Here is an 18712-nt window from a genome sequence, read left to right on the forward strand (position 1 = left end):
TGGGAATACGGGATGGCATTTTTGCAAGAGATAGGGTGGGAAGAGGTGTAATCCAGGTAGCTGTGGGAGTCGGGTTCGTAAAGAATGTCAGTGTCAAGTCGGTCGTCACTATTGGAGATGGAGAGGTCCAGGAAGGGGAGGGAGGTGTCAGTGATGGTCCAGGTAAATTTAAGGTCAGGGTGGAATGTGTTGGTGAAGTTGATGAATTGCGCAACCTCCTCGTGGGAGCACGAGGTGGAGCCAGTGCAGTCATCAATGTAGCGGAGGAAGAGGTGGTGCGTGGTGCCGGTGTAATTACGGAAGATCAACTGTTCTACGTAGCCAACAAAGAGACAGGCATGGCTGGGGCCCATACGTGTGCCCATGGCTACCCCTTTGGTCTGGAGGAAGTGGGAGGATTTTATATCCTGCCTCGTAAGGAAAGCAAAATTTTGAATCATGCCTTCTGCCATTTTCTTGTTGTCTTCTATTAACTTCCCATTCTCACTGAGTAATATTCTCTTTACCTTTCCTTTTTTAAATAATCTGTAAAAACACTTCTCTCTATTTTAAAATTTCTAGCTCGCCTGCCCTTTCAGTCATTCCCAGCTATTCTTTATATTCTGACCATTACTCTAATCTGCCACTCCTTTTATCTCATTTGCTTTTTCTTGGAGTTTTCCCTAACTGCTTTATTTGACCGTGGAAACTTTCTTTGTGGCTACTGTATACTTATTCAGAAAGATTCCTTTAGTGTTTTCCATCGATACTAGACAAAGGGACAAATTAATAGAGTATCAGTTCACTTTACTTGTGTTGGCTGAGGTTTCATTACCCTTAATTAAATTTAAAATACTGGCTTTAGATCCATTCTTCTCCCTTTCAAATTAGCTGTAAAACTCCATCATATTATGGTTATTGATACCTAAAAATGCCTTTAGGGTCACTAATTCTGTCTCATTGCACAATAACAAATCTTTGGTTCCAGAATGTGTTGCTCTCTTAAACTACCTCAAATGTTCTTTGAATTCCTCTTTCAGGCCACCTCTACCAATCTGATTTTTGTCCCCCTATTTATATATACATCAAAATCACCCATGGTCATTGCTGTCCCCTTTTCACAACTGTCTGATATTTCTTACATACATTGTCATACATTGTATTTACTGTGAGGGATTGCATGGATCACTCTCCTACTTTCCCCGACTGTGCCACATCTCCAAGCAAAACAATTTACGTTACCATTTTCTGTCTTAACTATAAAGCACATACCATTCTTAATTAAGTGTTCCACTTTTAATCCTAGTTTCTATTCTTCTTGAATATTATACTCATCAATATTCAGGACACAATCAACTGTATCCCGGAGCCATGTCTGTCTTGGCTCTCAGATTATATTTATTTACTTCAATGTTTGCTGTCAATTAGTTTACTTTATGACTGCAGCACATCTATAGGCAGAGCCTTTAATGCGTTTTTGTTATCTTTGTAACGTCTTGATTGGTATGTTTCTAGGCTTTTTTCTGTTCCTTTCTGCCATTCTGACCTTCATTTCCCATGTTAATATTTTCTTTTCTTACCTTGTCTCTATTCTTTGATATACTGTCTTACTACATTTGCTCACTTTCCCCACTTACTTAGTTTAAAATGCTGTCTACTTTTCTAATTATGCAGGTTCCAAGATAACCGACGTCAGCATGCCTTAGATGTAGATGTCCCAATAGTACAGTTCCTACTTGCCCCACAAACTGGAGCCCACTTCTCTCTCCAGTCTTTGAGCCCACCTATTAATTTTTCTAGCTTGTACGCTGTCAATTTGCATATTGCTCAAGTAAAAATCCAGTGACCATAATTTTTGAACTTCTGCTTTTCAGTATAGTGCTTAGTTACTCTCTTTGTGCGGAACCTCTTTCCTATTCAAAGATGACCACAACCATTCGATTCTCCCCCTCCCAATACCATATCAGCCCTGAGCAGATGTCCCACGTATGGCAGTGGTAGGCAACACAGTGGCTAGACTCTTGCTCTTGACTGCAGACAGTGGTGTCCGTTAGGCTGAAAAGTTCAAATTTATCTGGAGCTTTACTGAAATCGAAGTCATTTTTCTCTCGCTGTTTTTTTTGTTGTGCTTCAGAGACCTGAACTAGACACAATTCACCAGTATAATCTAGCTAGATCATTATGCAGTTTTATCATAACTTCCTTGGCCTTGTCTCAAACTGTTTTAACAATTGTTGAAGGTTATTGGTTTTGCTTGGGCATATTGAGTGCACACAAATTGATGCGTTTAGGTACACTAATCTTATTCCCAGCTATTTTCATATATTGGGAATAAATCATCTATTGCAGAGCTAGTCTGACTGAAAATGTTTATACTGCCTGCTTCAACTCTACAGCATCTCCCACTTTGGAATCATCCTCAAATTGATCTTGTTTGCTTTGTTGCGAAACCTGTGAAATGATGCACAGGAGGCGAGAATTTGGCATTTTGTCTCTGCTAGTGAATTCATTTTTGCTAAAGTGGACTTGTTTAATTTACAAGAATACCTATTTAACTGAAGTCATAGCTTTGATCATACTCGTCTTTTTAGGAATTTATGTATGGGATGTGGAAGGCAGACGGTACTTTGACTTCCTGAGTGCTTACAGTGCTATGAATCAAGGCCATTGTCACCCAAAGATTATCGGAGCACTTAAATCTCAAGCTGATAAATTGACTCTCACTTCACGAGCTTTCTATAATAATGTACTGGGAGAGTATGAAGAGTATATCACAAAGCTGTTCAGCTACAACAAGGTGTTGCCAATGAATACAGGTTAGTAGACAATGTTTATTTAATAGTCCTTTACAGTGCTATGATTTTTAAAAAAGGACATTTTCTTATGGTATGCTAAAATTCTATTCCATTTCAGTTTCTATAAGGCACTAGTTTGTATTGTCCAATATCTGAAGTGCATCTTTTAAGGACGGATTGGGGATACTTGTAGATGACTGCAAGAATGTAATTGTCCTCTGTTCAATATCTCATTGTGTAGAAAATTGAAGATCCGGCACTATTTGACATGTGCAATCTTGATCTGACGAATTTTACAAAATTTCTGCTTATTTGCTAATGTTAAGGATAACTTTTATTTATTAATTGCTAAAATGCTTAATTTCCCCTGTTTATTTTGGTCTGCAATTCTACCAATTTTGTTACTTTTTTTCTTTAACTTGAATTTTTTGAAGTTAATCTGCCTTTCAGCTAAATGGTTCTAGTTGCCGATCGTTTTCAGAGACTGGATGCTTAAAATTAAATTTAACCTTCAGATTATTGTCTTTTATACATGGTTGGGTTATTTCTTGTGTTTGCAAACAGAACATTTCAACAATGTAAAAAAAAGTGCTCTTCTGAGTAAACTAATTTGGACTTAGAACCAGATAGCAACTGAATGACTAAATCCCTGCTGTCAAAGCAAATTATACTGTGCATAAGTTATCAGAGTACAAGTATTTGTCAATGTCTTACTGATTGGTATCCCACCAGGGCTTATTAATAGATATGCCCCATCATGCATCTTTACATGGTAGATTTCTTTCACTGATTTCTTCTACAGAATTAATTGTCTGTTTCCTTCTTATGAGCCCAGTTATCCCTGTCTTTTGGAAAATTTGGTAACAGTATGGTTTCCTTTTTCTTGCAGGATGTTAACATGTTACTTGTTCACAATGAGATAATGATTGACCAATAGACTGAAGATTTTAAGTCTTGTTACTATTTCTACTTTTTTTTATTTCTAATATTTTGATTAGTTATACTTAAATTAATTAAGATGTGGAGGTGCTGGTGTTGGACTAGGGTGGACAAAGTTAAAAATCACACATGAGGTTATAGTCCAACAGGTTTATTTGGAAATACCAGCTTTTGGAGTGCTGTTCCTTCAGTTGTGCTGTGGAGCAGCATCATTAGACACAGACTTTATAGCAAAAGATTAGTGTCATGCAACTAAAACGATATATTGAACAAACCTAAACTGCTGTTAAATCTTTCATCTTTTAGAATAGGTTGCAGGTTTTGGTTCATTAATATGTAAATCCCAAACTTCTTTCAAGTCACATTCTTGAAATAACTTGATTTTATTTTTAAAAAGTGAAATTTCAGCTCCGTGCATTAAGGGTGTGAGGTTAGAGTCTGTCTGTATCCCAATCTTGAGTCAGACTGGTTCTATTTCCAAATAGATATTTATAAAATGATACATGGATTGACTACCTGCAGATTGTATGCTTTGTTTTGAACAAAATAGACCGTTTTGGCACTCTGCATCGCTGCAATAGCCTCAGTACTCAATACTAACAACTGCCAAGCACCATCCTACAGCTCATCCGCTTCAACCTCAACCACAACATTTTCACCTTTGACAACCAGTTCTTTATCCAGACACACAACAGCATGGGAACCAGATTTCCACCCCAATGTGCCAACATTTTCATGCACTAATTGGAACAAGACTACTTTACTGCACAGGACTTCCAACCAGCACTATACACTAGATATATTGATGACATTTTCTTCCTCTGGACCCATGGCAAGGAGTCAAATGGTGATATCAACTAGATTCATCCTGCCATCAGACTTTCCATGGACTACTCTTATTATCTGTCTCATTCTTGGACACATATATCCATCAAGGGTGGGCACCTCAGTCCCTCACTCTACTGCAAACCCACGGATAACCTCACAATGCTGTACTTCTCCAGCTTCCATCCTAAACATTAAGAAAGCCAAACCCTACTGACAAGCCCTACGCATACACGGGATCTGTTCAGATGCAGAGGAATGTGATGGACTCCTGAAGGTGCAGAAGGATGCCCTCACAAGGACAGGGTACAACAGTCAACTCATCGGTCGCCAGTTACAACATGCCACAGTGAGAAACCGTAATGACCTCCTCAGGATACAAACACTGGATGCAACCGATAGGGTATCCTTCATTGTCCAGTACTTGCTGGGAGCAGAGCAATCATGCCATGTTCTTCGTAGCCTGCCACACTTTATCAATGAGGATGAGCACCTCACCAATACACTTCCCCACGCCTCCACCTCTCGCTTTTAAACAACCGCCAAACCTTAAACAGACCATTGTTTGTAGCAAACTGCCCAGCCTTCAGGACAACATCAACCACAACACTGTACAAACTTGTCATGGCAACCACTGCTAGACGTGTCAGTGTTGACATGGATACTGCCATTACATGTGGGGATACCACCCACCATGTACGTGGCAGGTACTTGTGACTCTGCCAACATTGTCTATCTCATATGCTGCAGACAAGGATGCCCTGAGGCATGGTAAATTGGTGAGACCAAACAGACGCTGTGACAACAGATGAGTAGACACAGTGCAACCGTCGCCATACAGGGATGTTCCCTCCCAGTTGGGGAATGCATCAGGGACATTCTGCCTTTCATTTTAAGGTGACCATCCTCCAAGCCGGACTTCAGGATACGCAACAACACGGAGTGGCTGAGCAGATGCTGATAGCCAAGTTCGGTCTCAACCGGGGTCTTGGGTTCATGTCACACTACTGGTGACCCCAATACACTATGCTGTGTGTCTCTCTCTGCTCCACGCTCCGACACGCATAGGTCTATGGGGTGAATTTGTATTTGCCGACGTTCTATTTTGCTCAAAAAGCATACAATATGCAGGCAGTCAATCCATGTAACATTTTATAAATTCCTATGTTGGAAATAGAACCAGTCTGACTAAAGACTGGGATACAGACAGACTCTAACCTCATACCTTCAATACATTCTGTGTCTATCTGAGCTGAGATGTCACTTTAATGAAACCGTGTGACTGGAAAGAAGTTCTGGGATTTACATATTAATGAACCAAAACTGGCAGCCCATTCTAAAAGATGAAAGACTTAACAGCAATCTAAGTTTGTTCAATACATTCTTTTCAGTTACATGATACTGTAATCTTTTGCTATAAATTCTACATCTTATGATCCTGCTGCACAGCTACCTGATGAGGGAGCAGCTTCCAATAGCTCGTACTTCCAAATAAACTTGTTGGACTATAACCTGGTGGTGTGATTTTCAAATTAATTGCAGTCTGGCCTGTTGTGGTCCTGTTCACTTGTCCAGTATTCTAATTTGGTGATCAAGTGGCAACTTCATATTGCTTGCTGCTGAATCCTTTACTTGTCACTATTCTTTTCCAGTCATAATTTAAAATGAGACATTTTCAACACAAACATAATCATTTCACTTTGAACGCAGTTAGCAACATTTGAAAGTTTTAGTCTTGTGACTTTCTATTCATGATTTCTGATGGCTAAGTACTCCAATCCCTGGAAGGACGTGAAATTACATCCAACATAATAGAATGGAAGTCATGAACTATCCCTGTTGTGAAGAGTGCACTTTATAATGCATAGAATATGACTTGAAGTTTGACAGTATGGACTTTACATTCTTGCTATGTCAAAATTTTCTAACGTTCCTAATGTTGCCTCTGGTTAACAAAATAATGTAGGAATTTGAGTTTGGAACTTTAGTCTTCCTTTGCAAACCAAATTCTGTTTGACTTTTGGTAATTGTTTTCAGATCTTGTTTTTGTATTCTTAAATTTGATTTTAGGTGTGGAAGCAGGAGAAAGTGCTTGCAAGTTGGCTCGTAAATGGGCATATGAAGTTAAAGGAATTCCCAAATATAAAGCAAAGATCCTTTTTGCAGGTAAGATATTATAAAAAGGGGGACATAGCTCGATACAAGATTCCATTATTATTGAAACACCTTTTACAGACTGCCCACGATTGAGTAAAGTATGAAATTTAACATTGGTCCCTTAACCTGGATGTTTACAGCTCAAATGGAAGTCATTTTGCCCATTGTGTCTACCATTCACCAAAGATCTGATTACACTAACTCCATTTTCCAGCTTAGTCCTCGGGGCTGTGGGGCATATGGCAATGTAAGTGAATATCTAAAAACTGCTTAAATGTCGAGCTTATAACTCGATTGCTCTTTCAGGCAGTGACTTTCAGAATGCCATCACCTTCTCCACCGTTCTTTTTCTTCCATCACTTGACTTAAATCTCTGCTCCTTGATTATTGACCCAACTGCTAATGGAAAAAAGTGCCTTCCTTTCCACCCTGTTCAACCCCATAATTTTAAAAATCTCTATTGGGTCGTCTTCTGACCTCCTGCTTCAAGAAAACCAACCCCAGCCTATCCATTTGTCATATCTCCGAACCTCCTGCCCAGGCAGCATCCTAGCAAATCTCCTTTGTACTCTCTCGTGTAACCATATCCTTACCATAATGTAGTGACCAGAGCTATGTGTAGTACACCAGCTGTTGTGTAACTAGCTTTTTGTGTAGCTCCAACGTAAGCATTTTGCTCTTGCATTTATTAGCCAAGGCATAGAACACAAATGTTCCATTAGCCTTGGCTAATCACCTCATCTACCTACCTACTACCTTCAGAGAATCTGTGGATGTATATATCTAGCTCCCTCTAATAGAAGTATTTTCCAGAGTCTTACCCTTTATTGTGCAATCACCTGCCTCGTTGGCACTCTGCAAGTGCATTATTTTATACTTCATGTTGCTCTAGGACTGAACCATAAATTATTACTTTAGTTGGCAATGAATATGATTGTTCGTACTTCTTTATTTTATCATTTGATTATTACATAATTTTAATTCTAGTAAATCATCAGATTAGAAAAACATAAATTTTGGGTAGCCAACATATTTTCTTGAAATACCACAAATTTGTGACCTGCATCTTGAACTCATGAGGGAAATACTTGTGTAAATGGAGCTAGAGTTTAAAGTGCCTAATATTCAAAGACATGTTAACCAATTTTATTCTTTTTAAACTCTCTTCCATCAGCTGGTAATTTTTGGGGTAGAACCATGTCTGCTATTTCCAGTTCAACAGATTCAAGTAGTTATGAAGGGTTTGGACCATTTATGCCTGGGTTCGAAATTATTCCATACAATGATCTGCCGGCAATAGAGGTATTAACAGTTGTAAACTGCAAAACAATGCTTTTGATTACATTTTTGTAGCATTACTATGATATAATTGCAAATCTCTCTTTAGCGTGCATTCCAGGATCCTAACATGGCAGCGTTTATGGTGGAACCAATTCAGGGAGAAGCTGGAGTAGTTGTTCCTGACAAAGGCTATCTTCAAGGAGTGAGAGAATTATGTACAAAGCATAATGTGAGTTGCAGAGGCATTGCAGTTACAATCATTACTAGTTTAATAAATTTAACTGGAGTATCTTTAGTTACGATTGTTTCATTACATAGGTTCTGTTCATCGCAGATGAAGTGCAGACTGGTCTGGCTAGGACTGGGCGGCGTTTGGCTTGTGATCATGAAGATGTCAGACCAGATATTGTTATGCTTGGAAAAGCCCTCTCTGGAGGAGTGTATCCTGTGAGTGATGTGGTTTGAGGTACTAAGTTGCTGTAGAAGTTCAACTAAGGTCAACACTTCTTCATGAAATTGAGCCTGTCACGCTGGAACTGATGTGTGACTTAACCACAATGTTTTAGTTAATCCTTAATCCAGTCAAACTCGCAACACACTTTGTTAGGGTTAGTTGAAATACACCCGTTTCTGGTGTCATTGAAGCCCTCGAGAGAAAAAAGTCTTGGCTAAATAAAATGTCCTGTATTTTAAAGAAAATATTTAACAATTCAACAGTATGCCTATAAATGAGTACAAGGAAAATGTGGGCTGATGAATTGAAAATCTAGATGAAAAGTGATTACTGGAGTTAATATTTGGAACAAATATTATTGCTTGAAGTTATTAGTTGGCTGAAGAAAATGTTTGACAAATTTTCTGCCAAGTAATTATCCTGGGAAGTGACTAGTACATCAAATTCAGTATTATCTAAACCAGTGTTGTCAGACACTCCATAACACACACTGGGTGGGGGATGTGTTACAGTAGTACAGTACTGTAAAGTGAGACTCCAGACCAGTAGTGGGAATGTATTTTGACCAGCTATAGAAGTTGTATAGGGCGGCGCACTGTAAATTAATCATTCTCCATAGCAAAGCTGCACGCTTCTCACATGCAGCATAAATTGTTGCTCCTCTTGAAATTGATATTTTTCATTTGTCCTGATGAGTGAAAGATGAAAAACCTTTGATGCTGTGCCTAGTCTTCAGTAATGATCAAGTTATGTAATAGCTAGCAACAGTTTATAATAAAGAAATTTTGAAACAAAAATACCTTTTTTAGGACTATAGGATTGAGTAATGATTTAGATTAGATTCCCTCCAGTCTGGAAACGGGCCCTTCGGCCCAACAAGTCCACACTGACCCTCTGAAGAGTAACCCACCCAGACCCCATTCCCCTACATCTACCCCTGTCTAATGTACCTAACACTATGGGCAATTTAACATGGCCACTTCACCTGATCTGGATATCTTTTGGATTGTGGGAGGAAACCGGAGCACCCGGAGGAGACCCACGCAGATTCTGAGAATGCAAACTCCATACACAGTCGCCTGAAGCTGGAATCGAACCCGTGTCCCTGTGAGGCAGCAATGCTAATCACTGAGCCACCGTGGAATGTATTTTGACCAGCTATAGAAATTGTATAGGGCGGCGCACTGTAAATTAATCATTCTCCATAGCAAAGCTGCACCCTAATGAAACCAAGTGTACCTTCCTTTCACACCTTGGGCTTAATATGAACAATGCAGTTGGTCATCCCTCTTTACAATAACATCAACAATCTCCAGTGTCATACCTTGTTTCTTTACGATGCTGTTTGTTTTGCTGAGTATTTTCCAACAATTTTTGTTTGATTCCTAACCTCTTTGTTGTCAGCCATGTATACTTTTTACTATGGTCTGCAATATGGTGTTGCAAGGATCACAAGGGAAAAATAGTAAAGAAAAGATGATGACAATGTCATAAAGAAAAGGCATCTCAAGCAGTCTCTGCTGTCTTCTAGGAAGAAGTGTCATGTGCCCTCTCCCAACTTTAATTCCTAAAGCTAGGATTTAATAACATTAAAATGTGCTATTGAATGAATGAAATCTGATCTTTTCCATATCTTCTCTGTTAAAGAGGTTGTTTTTCAATTTCTTCGAATACGAAACTGTAACATGAAACATCCGCTTTTCACTTTCTCTTGCATTGTTCTTCTTCTTCTTATCCTTCCAAAAATCTAAACTTTAGCTATCTCTGGCAGGAAGTGTTTTTTCAGTTCTAATTTTTGGAAGTGCATCAACAAATCCTTAATATACACACTTTAAAATTTTAAAGCAGGTTGCAGATTGAGATCTTCATGGGTGTATATCTCGGCACTTCTACTTCAATATTTAAAGCTCCTGGTCATTGGCAGGATAATCCAAATTTTCTATGACTTGGAGGACTGGGGTGAACAAGGTCAGAGTCAGGTGACACCAGAAGTCAACTGACAAAGGGACAATGCTCCGAAAGCTTGTGATTCCAAATAAACTTGTTGGACTAAACCTGGTGTTGTCTGACTTCTGACCAAATTTTGTGTTTTGTTCATTTTGTCTGCCATTAGCTTAAATTTGTCCCCTGGACTGACTTTCTCACCTTAAGAATAGTTTTTCCTTATTTATGAAATCAATATCCTTCCTGAATTTGAGCACCTCTATTTAAGTCTATCTATAAATCCTGAAGGAGATTTAACTGCCTGCACCCTTGGCACCAAATGGCAGTCAGAATCACACCTTCGCTGGATTGAGAAAAATGGGAAACACAACTATAAATGAGTTGACTCTACTCTTTATAGAGTATTAAACCTGTAGTGAAAAATAAGTTGAAGTTTTGAAATTGGAGTATAAGCTTGCCAAATAAAAATGTACATCAGTGCTGCAGTAATATAATCAATATTAAACAAATACTTGCCCCTCTCATTTCTCCTATGTGATTGTCTCATAACATGCTGGCCTCATATAAATCTGTCTCCTTGGCCAACTCCAACTTAGTTTCAGTTCTGTTATTCTTTTGGCCTATGAAGTATTTGGGGAAATTCTGGTTCAGGCATAGACCAAATTAAAACTCCTGTGGACCATACTTCTCCCAGTTCTGCTCCAGAAAGCTTAAAATTACTGTGAACTTTTGGAGAATTATTGCGCAATGGATGGACACAAAGTAAATTTAATCTTCCAGTGAATGAGACTTGTTTAGAAATATCAGCAGGAATGCCTTTAGCTGTACATCGCACAGCTGGCAATTGTCTGTTTTTCTTGGAATACAGTTGGTAATATTTCTTTACAGGTCTCGGCGATTTTGTGCGATGATGAAGTTATGCTAACTATTAAACCAGGTCAGCATGGGTCAACATATGGTGGCAATCCATTGGCATGTCGTATTTCTATTGCTGCACTTGAGGTATGTTTGATTAGAAATATGTGCAATTAGTTTGATTTTTCACTGTTAATAAATTCCATCTTAGATTATCATGGTTATAGTGAAAAAGCATTAAAATAACAGCTGCCATTTAGATACAAATAATTTGTTCCTGGCAAGTGGGAGAGAATACTAAACAGGCATATGAAAAAATTTATTGGGGTGATGGGTGTGGGAAGTGGTTTTGGAAAGGGAGGAATTAAATTGACGTGAGTCCCATCTTTCTTCAAAGCTTTAGCTGGAAGAAATGGAACAGCAAGGCACAGTTCCTATGTACCTTGATTTAGTACTCAACATTGGTCTCTTGAACTTTGGATAAGTAGTAGTGTATAACTTAAGGGACCTAGGATTTACATAATACATTTAAGAAAGATAATCAGTGATTGGTGGAGTTTTGAAAAATAAGATCAGCTTTTTGGTTGAGCTGATGGAATATTAACTTGTGAAACCAAGTAAATGTTTGGTACACAAACTGAGGAGACAAAATAACTTGGGATTAATGTGTAAAAATTGAAGGAAGGAAAACCTGAGAGCCATTCATGAAACCAGTCCTTAGGGTGATTTAAAGGCATTCTTTCATCAACAGAGGAAAATTTGGCAAAGTTATGAAGGGGAAGTTAAAGCTAGATAGCTGATCTGAGAACCTGATATATACAGCAAGGAAACCGACCCTTCAGTCAACTTGTCCATGCTGACCAGATATCCTAAGTTAATCTTGTCCCATTTGCCAGCATTTGGCCCATATTGTTTTAAACCTTCTCATTCATATACCCATTCAGATGGCCTTTAAATGTTGTAAATTGTACCAGCCTCCACTTCCTCTGGTAGTTTATTCCATATGCTCACCACCCTCTATGAACAGGTTGTCCCTCAGGTCCATTTTAAATCTTTACCCTCATCTTAAAGCTATACCCTCCAGTTTTGGAACCATTCTTCCCCCCCTCCCCTCCCAAACAAAATTGGAAAAGACCTCGTCTATTTATCCTATCCATGCCCTTAATGACCTGGTAAGCCTCTGAGGTCACCCCTTAGCCTCTGATGATCCAGGGAAAATGGCCCCAGTCTATTCAACCACTCCTATAGCTCAAACCCTCCAACCCTGGAAACATCCCTGTGAATCTTTTCTGAACCCTTTCAAATTTCACAATGTCCTAAACAGGGACACCAGAATTGCGTGCAGTATTCTAAAAGTCACCTAAGCAATGTACTGTACAGCTACAACATGACATTCTAACTCCTATACTCAATGCACTGACAAATAAAAGCAAACCTAGCAAAGGCCTTTGTCACTATGCTATCTCCCTGCGACTCCATTTCAAGGAACTGTCAGCCTGCACTGAAACGTCTTTGTTTGGCAACACTCCCCAGGGCCTTACCATTGAGTGTACAAGTCTTGCTCTGATTTGTCTTTCTAAAATGCAGCACCTCACATTAATCTAAATTAAACTCCCTCTGCTACTCCTTGGCCCATTGGCCCATCTGATCAAGATCCTGTTGTAGAGGGTGTAACCTTTGTCCACTATACCTTCAATTTTGGCATTATCTTCAAATTTATTAGTCATATCTCCTATGTTCCATATAAATGACGAAAAGCAGTGGACCCAGCACCAATTCTTATGGTACACCACTCTTCACAGGCCTCAAATCTGGAAAAACAACCTTCTACCACCACCCTCTGTCTTCTACCTTTTGGGCCAGTTCTGAATCCAAATGGCTAGTTCTCACTATTTGTGTGATCTATCCTTGCTAACCAGTTTACCATGTGGAACCTTGAAGACCTTACTGAAGTAAGAGGTTAAAAGGGTCTGTATAATTTCAGAATTCCACTTAACCCTATCTGATTGATGTTCTGTCAAATTGACAAAGCAAGTGACAGTTGAAACTACAAACTTATGATTTTGTGGTTAAAATATGGTGAGCAGTGTGGACAGACTGAATCTGTTTTGGAGTGCAAATACACATTTCCAAGTTCCTGTCTATCCACACTGCCCATGAAGGCTGCACAAGATCAGAGTTCATGGAGATTGGGTCATCTCTTAGTGTGCAGAGAGAAATTGCTAATTAACAAACTAAGCTGGGATCAATCATAGAACCCTGACTGTTCGGCCCATCGAGTCCACACTGTGCCTCTGAAGATCCAACCTCCTGCATTTCACATAGCTAATCCACCTAGCCTGCACAACCCTGGACGCTATGAACAATTTAATATTGTAGCAATTTAGCATGGCCAATCCACCTAATCTGCACATCTTTGAACTGATAGAAAACTGGAGCTGCTGGAGGAAACTCTAACAGACAGTGAAAGAATGTGAAAACTCTACACAGACAGTTGTCTGAGAATGGAATTAAACCCAGGTCCTTGGCACTGTGAGTCAGCATTCCTAACCACTGAGCCATTGTGCTACCCAAAACCTCACTAGTTAGTTTGTTAATGTTGGGACATCAGCTGTTCATGATCCATTTAAATAACTTGCATCAAAGGAGTGACTGTATTGTCACCACGTTTTCTGAAGATAAGTAGGAAAGCAAGTTTTGGGAAAGGATCAGCCTCTGCTAAGGAATCTAGATTAAGCAAATAAGTTAAAAAAAAATTGACCGATTTAAAAGATATGGGCAATACAACACTGGCTGGGGAAATTAGGAAAAGTGTACAGAGGAACCTCGATTATCTGAACGAGATGGGCAGACACTATTTTGTTGGGATAATTGAATTTAGTTAATTGATTTCCTCTGGGGCTTGGAGTTTTCTGTGAAGTCTGCTCTCCGTTCAGGAGACGAGGCAAAAGCACACTGCACGCGAGACCTGTCCCACCCCCTCCCCTGCTCATCCCGGACCCTGTCCAACACTGCCCCCCGCCTGCTCCCAACCCTGCTCCCTCAATCCTGCACCCTTGTCCACCCCCACCGTCTCCAGGGCAGCTGGACTGTACACCAAGAGTAAGACTGCTGCTGCCTTTGTGGGGTAAGTCTCCAAATAGCACACAGACACATACACAACTTTTTGACAGGTTCCACCTCTGTCCTGTACAGGACAATGTTGGAGCGATTATCTGGGGAAGAGGGATTTGGGGTACATCCCTGTGTAGAACTCCAGTGAAAGTGAGAGTCGGGGTTGGGGGGGGAGCGGGGAAATGCAGGGAAAAGGGCAGAAGGTCACTCATTTGGAAACGTAATCGGGGTTGAAACCGATCGTTGACGTAATGTTTCTATTGAGACCTTGAGATCCGCTTTGGATAATCCAATAATGGAGGTGTTATTAGAATGGGGGAGACTGATAATGTTGTATTACAAAATCCAGGTGGCATTATAGATCAACAATTAGCATGCAGATAGAACATGTATTTAAGTTAAACGGAATAATGCAAAAATAAGGAATTTCTGGTGCTCATTCATAGATGTCATTGCTAGCTAGTTCAGCATTGCTCATTTTTAATTATCCTTGATGGTGAACCTTCTCGAACTGTGGTAGTTCTTATGGTATAGGTTCATTGACAATACTGATAGGAAAGGAGTCAGTGTATTAACTGAGCAACAGATAAGGATTGGTGATATTGTTCCAAGTGGACATGGTGTGAGATTGAGAGCATACTTGTGGTTAAGTGTTCCCATGCATCTGTCGCATTTGTCCTTCTTGCTTGTAGAGGCCATAGGTTTGGTAAGGTCTATCAGGTGAGTCTGGCAAATTGCTATGTGCAGCTTGTAGATGGAGCACAAGTCACTGCTGACACAGTGAATGTTGAAGGTGATGGATGCGGTGCCAATCAAATTGGCTGCATTGTTCTCAATGGAGTCGGGCTGTTTTGAATGTTGTTGGAGCTATACTCGTATGTGGTATAACACTGCTGGTTTCTTTAGTAGATGGTGAACAGGTATTTGAAAGTTGGGAGGTGACTTATTTGCAGTGGAATTCCTGACCTTCGTTCTGTTCTTGAGCCATGTGTTTGGCTGGTCCAGTTCAGTTTCTGATCAATTGTAACCTTCAGGGTGTTAGTTTTGTTGCCACTCTTGAGGCTTGATGAGATCATACATTGAGTAACTGTTTTAAGGAAGGATATATTTTAATGCATATAGTTTGGGGTGGAGGATCATTGGCTGGTTTGTGGGGTGAAAGGGGTACCAGGCTTGATGAGCTTAAGGACCCATTCCTCTTGAATTCTAAATGATTACTTTGATTTTGCTCCTATGGATTGAAAGGAAACTGAACGTACCCAGGGCTCTGAAATTAGAAAGGCATCTCATAGTGTAGCCATGTCCTTCACAGCCATGGTGGAAATCATTGGCACAGACAAAGTTGCTCTATGCTTTCCATAACATGTGAATGGTAAAAGAAAGCAAAGGGTGCAATCTTGCTAATGCTATAGAATGTTGGCAGGAAATTGTTAGTTTACACGTTGGAATTGAAAACACCTGAAAGTGGGCTATGCTTGAGATTAGTGGAGAATGTTCCTTTTTAAGGAACTCTAAATCTTATACGTTGACAACTTTAACAATTGTGGTCATGTGGGCAGATAAGAAATTGGCTTTGAGGGTATTTAGGGAAAGCACAGGGCTACAAATTTGGATGGTATCCGAAAAGGTCGTTTGGAAATATGACAGAAATTTTAATGATTTGTTTTGGCTGCTTTCCTTTTGAATATGATTTCATGCTGCAGTTTTCAGAAATGTGAAGTAACTAAGTAATGTTGTTCAGTTTCAAGGTTTCACATATGAACTGCAGGAAGTTTTTAAAAGTGAAGAAACTTGAAGTTAGGAGGCATATCTAGTGGAATGTTTTTCATCTAAAAGCTTGTGGAATCTGAAACTGTCATCAGAAAACATCTGTGTAGATATAATGAGACAAACTGTTTCTGTTGAGGAATCATGAATAGTTGGATGGTAGTTAATGTATGTAAAAAGAGGGAAGCTTGTTTAAGTTTGTGGTTTTGTTTCTGGGCTAAATTATTTATCCTCCATGTCCTTTAACTGAAATATACAGGTTCTTGAAGAAGAAAATTTGGCTGAAAATTCAGAGGAAATGGGAAAGCTTCTCCGAAGTGAGCTGATGAAATTGCCATCCGATGTTGTGACTGCTGTCAGAGGAAAAGGATTATTGAATGCCATTGTTATTCGAGAAACAAAAGGTATGGGCTAGGCAGTTTTTCAATACCTCTTGCTCACTTGCATTCCATATACTAGCTCAACTTCTCCAATTGTTAGAGAACACTCAAGGTTCTTTGGACACCGAACAGAGAGCTTAGATTCCAGCACATAGAGCAGTTGTAAAGTATTATCTGTAAAATAATTGGTGTACCACAAGGGAGACCAACTGTATCTAGAAGTGCAAAGCCAAATGTATGAGGCAGAGCCCACAGTCTTGCATTCTACAACCAGAAGTTTGATAGATATTCTTTGACATCTTTTACAATTAAACCTGTGTTTGGATTCTTCATCAGTTTCATTACCTTCGACCTCCTTTCATGCAGCTCATTGAATGGTCTAACCTTCTACTGTACATAAAAATTTATAGTCAGAGCCATACAACGTAAAACCAAACCCTTCCATCCAGCTTGACTATACTGACCAAGATTCCCAAACTAAACTAGTCCCACTTGCCTGTGTTTAGCCTTGTCCCTCTAAGCCTTTACTATTCATGTAACTATTTCAATGTCTTTTGAATGTGCAATTGTACCTCCATTTACTACTACTGCTAGAAGTTTATTCTCTATATGAACAGCCCTCTGGAGAAAGTTGCCCCTCAGGTCCTTATTTGTTTTTTAAAATCTTTCAACTCTCACCTTAAAAATACACCCCCTCGTTTGAACTCACCCACCCTAGGGAAAACATTTGCTGTTCACCTTACCTATGCTGCTCATGATTTTATAAAACCCTGTAAGGTCACCTCTCAACCTCCTTTGCTCCAGTGAAAAAAGTCCCATCCTATCCTTAAATCCTCCTTGAAACATGCTGGTAAAACTTTTCTGAAACCCCTCCAATTTAATAATACACTTTCTGCAGCAGGGAAACCAGAACTGTACACATAGTCCAAACATGGCCTTACCAGTATCCTGTACAACCTCAACATGACATTCCAACCCCTATACTCAGTGGTCTGTGCAGTGAAAGAAAGCATGCTAAATGCTGTCTTAACCACCCTGTCTACCTGTGATGCAACTTCCAAAGAACTAAGTACATGCACCCCTAGGTCTTTGTTTGACAACAGTACCCAGGACCCTACCATTAATTGTATAAATCCTGTCCTTGTTTGTTTTACCAAAATTCATCCAAATTAAACACCATCTGCCACTTCTTAGCCCATTGTCCCAGCCTTCTTCACCATCAACAATACCAACAATTTTAATAAACATGCCTCCTAAATTCTCATCCAAATTGTGTATATATAAATGACAAGCCACAGTGGATCCAACACTGATCCCTGCTGAACACTGCTGATTATAGGCCTCTTAAAGATTAACTAGGCCATCTGTGTGGAACTCCAGGAGATGGGTGAGATGCAAAATGAGTATTTTGTGTCAGTATTTACTGTGGGGAAGAATGCAAAAAGCTAGAGAACCTGGAGCTGAGGATGGAGGTTTGGCATCTCTCAGATGGAGATTTTTTTTTGGGTAAATGTGAACTGTTGCATTTTGGTAAGGCAGATGAGGGGCAGGACTTGTATACTTAGTAGGGTCCCTAGGATATGTTGTTGAACAAAGGCCTTGGGATCAGGTTCATAGTTCCTTGATGTTGGAATTGCAGACAGGATAGTGAAGAATGCTTTTGCTACATTTGCCTTTATTGGTCAGTGCATTGAGTACTGGAGTTTGGGATGTTATGTGGTGGCGAAACAGAACATTGGTTAGGCCACTTTTAGATTATTGCATTCAATTTTGGTCTCCCTGATAAACTCGAAAGGCTTCATCTAAAGGATGTTGCTGGGATTGGAGGTTTTCAGCTATAAAGAGAGGCTGAGTAGGCAGGGGCGTTTTTACCTGGAGCGTCGGAGACTGAGGGGTGACTTTATAGGGGTGTATAAAATCAAGAGGGGTGTCGGTAGGGTGAAAAACCAAGGTCTTTTTCCGAGGGAGGAGAGGAAAAAAACTAAAGGGCGTAGGTTTAATGTGAGGGGGGCAAGATTTATAATGACCTGAAGGGCAATCTTTTCACACACCAGGTGGTGAGTGTATGGAATGTGTTGCCAGAGGAAGTGGTACAGTTACAACATTCAATAGGCATCTGGATGGGTACATGAACAGGAAGGGTTTAGAGGGATATGGACCGAATGTTGACAATTGGGACTATATCAGTCTGACATGGATGAGTTGGACTGAAGGGTCATGCT

General features: G+C 39.8%; 1 protein-coding gene across 5 annotated transcripts in view; it reads left to right on the forward strand.

The window, feature by feature from the left end:
• oat (ornithine aminotransferase) overlaps positions 1-18712 on the forward strand; it is a 31017-nt gene that overhangs the window by 8074 nt on the left and 4231 nt on the right. For all 5 annotated transcript variants that reach the window (XM_043712645.1, XM_043712646.1, XM_043712649.1 and 2 more), the window contains exons 3-9: positions 2571-2795; positions 6609-6704; positions 7870-7997; positions 8083-8205; positions 8295-8423; positions 11263-11376; positions 16370-16514. In XM_043712645.1, coding sequence (XP_043568580.1) covers positions 2571-2795; positions 6609-6704; positions 7870-7997; positions 8083-8205; positions 8295-8423; positions 11263-11376; positions 16370-16514 — 960 coding nt within the window. The remainder of the gene's footprint in view (positions 1-2570; positions 2796-6608; positions 6705-7869; positions 7998-8082; positions 8206-8294; positions 8424-11262; positions 11377-16369; positions 16515-18712) is intronic.

The sequence above is a fragment of the Chiloscyllium plagiosum genome, chromosome 22, assembly GCF_004010195.1.
Source record: "Chiloscyllium plagiosum isolate BGI_BamShark_2017 chromosome 22, ASM401019v2, whole genome shotgun sequence".
NCBI lineage: Eukaryota > Metazoa > Chordata > Chondrichthyes > Orectolobiformes > Hemiscylliidae > Chiloscyllium > Chiloscyllium plagiosum.